General features: G+C 35.5%; 1 protein-coding gene across 1 annotated transcript; it reads left to right on the top strand.

Annotated features, from left to right (window-relative positions):
* Positions 1-446: 446 nt before the first annotated feature.
* On the top strand, positions 447-1,926 carry LOC128896656 (hexamerin-like; the record flags this gene model as incomplete). The annotated part of the gene is made up of 2 exons (XM_054160014.1): positions 447-802; positions 1,453-1,926. Coding segments are annotated over 2 exons (739 nt in total), but the record flags the coding sequence as incomplete, so codon positions are not given.
* Between the last annotated feature and the right edge of the window lie 5,218 nt (positions 1,927-7,144).

Genomic DNA, 7,144 nt, shown 5'->3' with positions numbered 1-7,144 from the left:
GTTTTCCGTTAATATCTCCTCAACGAAGCCTCGGACAACATTTTCGCTAAGGAAAAAGTCGATTCAAATCACCTCCCGAACCACCTTTTTCAAGGTGTTACAACATGTTTGGGACACCCTGTATATCTTTATATTCGTATACTAGGGACCCCGGACTGCGACGCCCCCAAAAATTTGGCGCCCCGGGCGGTTGCCCGACCACGCCTTCCCCCCCTAACGCCAGCCCTGAACTTGATAATAGATTGATGCCAATGTCAATTCGTCATTTGACCACTAAAGAAGCTACTGCAATGAAACGTTGCACTAGCTTACCCAAAAGACACAGGTTACACTCAGAAGCCTCGCTTATAATGATCATTGCTCGAGCCATGAAGATCCTTATCAAAGCATAAAACATCTTTAAACGAATCTTGTTCAACATAGAACAATCCGAACAATATTTGCAGATTCAAGGAATTCCAGACTCCCTACAGCCAGTCAGACTTGCAGTGGCCTTCTGTGAAGATCGAGTCAGTCAGTATGGATAAACTGACGACCTACTTCGACTATCAAGACACCTTGATCAACAACGCCGTCTCCGTCGAGAACTACAAACGTGGATCATCGCTTCGTTTGATGGCGCGTCGTTTCCGTCTCAACTACAAGCCCTTCACCTTTAGATTAAACATTAACTCCGAGAAGGAAACGAATGCTGTTATCAGGGTGTTCCTTGGTCCCTCCTTCGGCGACATACAGCAGAACTCCGTGTATTTGTACAAATACTACAAATACTTCGTCGAAATGGACAAGTTCTATGTGACACGTAAGTTAGATTATTTAATTAAAGTTTTCTTCTTGGGAAACTGCTTTCAGACAATGCTCTGCTTGTCTAAAAGTGATTAGTTTAGATATGTAGTTAGTAAACTTAGTTTGCGTGATTAATTGAAGTTGGCTGGTTTAAAGTAAGAGGCTTTCGATGGTAAGCTTTGAGTAAGATCTTTTTTCAAGGACACAAATTATAAGCTTTGGGTAAGATACTTTAAATTTGGCCAATACTGTAGCTAGCTTCTTTAGGAATCAAATGAAGTAATCCTAGCTGAAATGGACCTCTAGAACTGATATTAATTGGGATTTTCTAGTGGTAACCGTGTCCCTTTGGTTTCACGCGTAGGGCCGATCGCACACGGGCGCAACTGACCAGTTTCAAACCACTCTGAAACTAGTTGCATGCGACCGTGAATCTAGGTAAAATAAAGATAGCGGAGTAGGTAAAACAAAGAGCGCAAACGGTTTACAACACTAATTTCAAATCGGTTGCGCCCGTGTGCATTGGGCCTAAGTATCTTTCTACTTACGCTTGAAAGTCTCAGTTAAAATCAACCCTAAAGAACCGAGTCACGAAAATCCCTAATATCTCAAATGGCTGACCTCTAGAACTACTAACCTTCTAACGAATCCTCTTTCCCTGTTCAGTTCGCCCTGGCAGCAACAACATCCAGCGCAGCAGCTCAGACTTCTTCGTGGTTGCATCGGAATCAGCTCGTAGCGACATGTTCTTCAGTAAGCTAAACAAGGCCATCAGCGGCAGCGAGCCATTCGTGTACTCCGAGAAGCCGTTCAGTTTCTTCCACAAGCTCCCTAAAGGCAAACCTGAAGGAATACCATTCAAATTCTTCTTCTTCATCAGCGAATACGACGAGGCCAACTCGCAGACCTACGAGTTCCCGATGTTTGGTAAAGTTTCATACGACGGCAAACCATTCGGATTCCCTCTGGACAGACCCATGCGCGCTTGGAATTATACCATTCCCAACATGTACATGAAGGACGCTTATATTTATCACGCTTACAACTAGGGTATGAAGCCCTAAAGGAGAGCACACTCGTAGCGAAAGCTGTCTCCATCGTAGAGAGTTAATTTGTGACAAAAGATTCTTTGAATAAAGATTTCCGAACGTTTTTCGTGTTTCTTTTGCTTCGTTTTCCAACCATTAGTTGTATACTTTCTCTCTCACAGACTTTCAGATAATTTGTCAATTTAAAACTGACAATATTATGAGTACACTTTCATTGTATTGCGTTTTAAAATAATTCTTATTCATCGACACCTTGCCCTTGCCTGGCCACGCCAAGCATTTGACTTGCAGGCCGCGGAAATCTAGGCAAATCATCTGGCAGCTTATTTCGATTTCACATATTTTTCTATTTTCTTGTAGTGTTTTATGCGGATCTTCTATTTTTCAATGATAACTCCTTGAGTCCTTCACTTTTTCATGTACTTGGCGTAACTCTTTTACTTTTTTGAAGTCTTTTATCGGATCTCACTTCTTTTTACAAATAATTTATTATATAGAATCTATTTTAAAATTATAAAAATAAAATTGATATTTCTGTAAACTCTACATAAAAAGTCTAAATTATTATTTGTTTCTTTAATTGAATAGAGTAAAATAAAAGGAGAGGGGATAACCAAAGCGAATATATACATATATATATTTCACATAATTTAATTATTATAAACTCTTATTCGTTCAATTTATAAATAATTAAATATACCTGCAATTTTTTTTATTGCTGCAAGAAATTTTAATGTGAATGATGAAATGAGAAAATGACTTCATTTCTATAAGCTCTACGTAAAACGTCTAAATTCAAAACACTTTAGTGTTATGGATTTATTCTGTATGAATGAAGGTACCTGACAATTCAGATTTTGACAACTTACCTTGTAATCAAAAGTGATCTACATTTTACTTTACTGGCAGCAATTTGTTAATCTTCAATCCTGTGGGCCCCCTTCATTTCCACAAGCTCTACATAAAAAGCTTAAATTCAAAACACTTTGGTGGTATGGATCTATATTGAAAACAGTTTTCTATATGAATAAAGGTATCTCACCATTCAGATTTTGACAACTTAGCTTGTAATCAAGATCGATCAACACTTTACAACACTGGCTGCAATTTGTTATTAAACCCTACATAAAAAGTCTAAATTGTAAACATTTTGCTGATATAAATTTAATTCATAATGCAATAGTGTAAAAACTTTTGACACTTGGCAGGTTATCTATTTCGACTCTCGACGCTCGATGGCTGACGAGTCATGCCGAACCGAATGATTCCGAGAGTCGACAAACGACGCTCGGCTTTTGCTTAGCTCCTATTGGCTAAGGGTTGACGACGGGAAAATCATACGAAAGATACCGTTTCTGACAGATTCATGCATGATATTACGATATCTCAGTTGTACATGGACCGATTTGATTGATTTTGGTTTTATTCGAAAGCTTATATGTGGTTTACATAAGAAAAAATGCCTTTAAATTTAGAAAATATTGCAGGCGTGTTGAGATGATCATGAAAGAAGTTTCAGGTTAGGTTGGAATGGACCATCTCTCCTGTAAAAGATACGTGGTAGCTCCAACGCCAGGTACATATACGCGGTGACGGATAATTTTTCATGTACTTGGCGCCGAGACGCTAAGTGGTTGCTTAGCAGTAGGTATAAAATAATCTTTGGAAGAAAAAACATAACCGACTTCGAAAAAGTATTAAAACTCCACTAAAAAGTATGAAATAATTTCTAGTTAATTTATATGAATACTCACCAATCCTAGATATAATAATAATTTCTATTTCCTTTATATTAAATTATGTTAAATAACCTTTTCGTAGTCGGCAAAAATTAAAAATTTTTAATTTCTGCTTGAGTTAGTTTTTGGTGAAGGCGCCAATGTTGAATGTTGTTAATCTATACATGTATAATGTCTACGTGGAAGTACTGTCTGAGAGAGTTTGAAGGACATAAGTTTTGTCCCACCGACCAAAAGTTAAACCAAGTTTGGTAATTTTGGATGTAAGTAATTTTTAATTTTGTGCCGACTACGAAAAGATTATTTAACATAATTTAATATAAAGGAAATAGAAATTTAATATATTATTGAATATCATTTAATATAAAGGAAATATAAATTATTTCATACTTTTAAGCAATCATATCTAGAATTGGTGAGTATTCATATAAATTAACTAGAAATTATTTCATACCCTTTAGTGTAGTTTCAATACTTTTTCGAAGTCGATTATATTTTCTGTCTAAAAATTATGTTATTTCACCCTCTTTAGTGACAATCTATAACCATTTCATCCAATAACAATAGTTATGCGCAATATACAGGGTGTCCCAAAAATGTTGGAGGTGCTTGAAAACCTTTTCGCTAAGGAAAAAGGTGTTTCAAATCACCCCTCTCCCCAACCATCACATTCAAGAATCTCCAACATGTTTGGGACACCCTGTATAGTTGCAAACGGGAACATCACGAAATCATCTGTCATTAAATGCAGAAGGCCCCATCTCGATCGGTTAATTCCTTGCCGAGTTACATCAAAGAATCCGAATTATGCAGTAACAATTGTTATAAACATTACGAAATTCAAAAATTTCTCCAATTGGGAACATCAGTAAATCATCTAATATTATATGTGGAAGATTTCATCGCGATCGGTTAATTCCTTGCCGAGTTACATCAAAGAATAGGAATTTTGCATTAACAATTATTATAAATATTAAGAAATTTAACAGGGCTACACGCTGAGCGGCCGCGTCAATATTCTTCGATGCACGTCGAGTCACTTGTTCGCGTACGAAAGCGGCTACTTAGCGCGTAGCCATCGCCATCGCAGCCGCTCCAACAGTATACGCGCGCTCTGATTGGTCAGTGTTTTCCGTTAATATCTCCTCAACGAAGCCTCGGACAACAAATTCGCTAAGGAAAAAGTTGTTTCAAATCACCCCCTGAACCACCCTTTTCAAGGACCTCCAACATTTTTGGGACACCCTGTATATATATACATGTCGAATTGAGTAACCTCCTCCTTTTCGAAGTCGGTTAAAAAGAATAAAAATGGTTTGAAGAATGTAATTCTCGGAAAATATTCGTTTTTCGAAAATACATATTTAACAACAATTTCATATCTTAACGAAATGTACACATTTTGTTTAAAATACTCCTATTAATAACGAAAATAGGGAAATTTAAAATGTGTTCAAAGTAAAAAATCGGAATTATCAATTTAATCATGTATGCTTGCACGTATGAGTGTGTGTGTGTGTATGTAGATATGTATAGTATATTCATATACCGTGTGTAAATATCCGCCAAAGTATCGAAACTAACGAATTTCATCGCAAACGTTACATTTTCCGTTGCAATATCGACTACTAAGCGACAATTTTACAATATTACATCATTTGTCATTAGGATAACTGCAAACTAATACACACCGTTGGGTTTACAAGAAAGGAACGCTTTTATTGTTCTAGAAATAAATCAAAATTTGTTTTAATTTTGTGGCGGAGTAAGGGTAATTTTTGAAAAATAAATTTTTGTACTTTTTTTTTGATACTGGTATATAGGTCTCTAAAAACAGTGTTACGTTTATTTGAACATTTTTTCGATATCCCTTCTCATTTTCGAATTATAAGCGCATAAGTAAACGGGGGCGGCTCGGACAAAATGGGGAGTTTCTCTTTTGAAACACAAGAGTACCACGAACTGAAGGTGGTGTAATTCATAGGTCCCACAAATAAGTGTACAGTGCCTCAAATTTCCATAAAGCCACCAATATTTTGACGAATTTGTTAAAAATATTATTAACTTTACTACTTTTTGTAACTTTTTTCTCATCTACAATTATATTTAATAGATACTAATCATAAATCTGCGAGTATCTGCTCGGAAATGTTTACCTTTTCGGTTTGTTTACATTTTTTGCTGTACGAAGCGAAATATAAGTGCGAAATTTCTATAAGGCCACTTAGTTTGTGCTTAGATTCTGAGTTAATAAGTTCAGCTAGGTACAATAAAGGAAGTAAAACTCCAATAAAAAAGTAAGTATTTGTGTAAAAATTGATCTGTAAATTTATTGAAATCGAAATATTTTATATTTTAATTTTTTACTAGTAAAATGCCACAAGGACAATTGTTAACCATTGAAGAAAAGGCATCCATTGATGCTTATATGAATATGGGATGTTCTTATCGCATAATTGCAAAGAAAGTTAACCGATCACGTACCGTTGTAAATAATTACGTAAATGTAGGAAAAAATTGTGGCAAAACCCATTCCAAAGGGGGAAATCAAAAGCTGACCAAGAGACAATATTCATTATTAATGACATCTGCATCAAGAGACTTGAGAAGTGCAGCACAACTTCGCGTTGAATTAAATTTGCCAGTAAGTACAAGACGCGTACAACAGTTTTTAAAAAATTTCAAACGATTCCACTGAACAAAAATAGTGCAGAAACCAGCACTCAAAGCCGAACACAAACAGGCTCGTCTTGATTTTGCAAAAACATGTCCTGGTTCAAAGAATGGGAATTTGTTATTTTTTCGGATGAAAAGAAATTCAATTTAGACATCCAGATGGTTTTAAATATTACTGGCATGATTTAACGACAGAAAAAGACATAACAATGAGTTGCAACTTTGGTGGTGGTACATTAATGATCTGTGCTGCATTTAAAGCTGTCGCCAAGACTCCAATCTGTCGCATTACTCCTAAAATGAGTTCTGAAAAATATACAGAATTATTAGACACAATTTTAATACTATTTATTGAAGATATTTGACGCGACAACTTCATTTATCAACACGATAACGCTGCCATCCATACATCAAATTACACGAAGCAGTGGTTAGCTGAAAAAAATATCAGGATTTTGACATGGCCAGCTTGTTCCCCAGATTTAAACCCAATAGAAAATCTTTGGGGGATACTCGCGAGGAAAGTTTATGGCAATTGTAAGTAATATAGTACTGTTAATGAATTATGGAAAGCGGTGAACGAACCATGAACATCTATTCAAGAAGGCATACTTCAGAGTTTGATTTCGTCAATGCCCGATCGTATTTTTGAAGTTATTCGAAGAAATGGCAGTTCTACTAATTATTAATGAAGAAATAAAAAAGACCTTACTGTTAATTTTGAACCTACTTATTTAAAAAATATATGGCTTTATAGAAATTTCGCGGTTTATTTGATATAAAAGTATATATTTACATTTATTTCTTTAAATAAATATTATTTCTATTATTTCAATCTATATATATGTGTGTGTGTTTTTAATACGCCTAACATGAAATCATATATATATATAT

The sequence above is a fragment of the Hylaeus anthracinus genome, unplaced genomic scaffold (genome assembly GCF_026225885.1).
Source record: "Hylaeus anthracinus isolate JK02 unplaced genomic scaffold, UHH_iyHylAnth1.0_haploid 11919, whole genome shotgun sequence".
NCBI classification, from domain to species: domain Eukaryota; kingdom Metazoa; phylum Arthropoda; class Insecta; order Hymenoptera; family Colletidae; genus Hylaeus; species Hylaeus anthracinus.
Note: the sequence above shows the minus strand (reverse complement) of the source record. Positions and strands in the feature narration are given on the sequence as shown.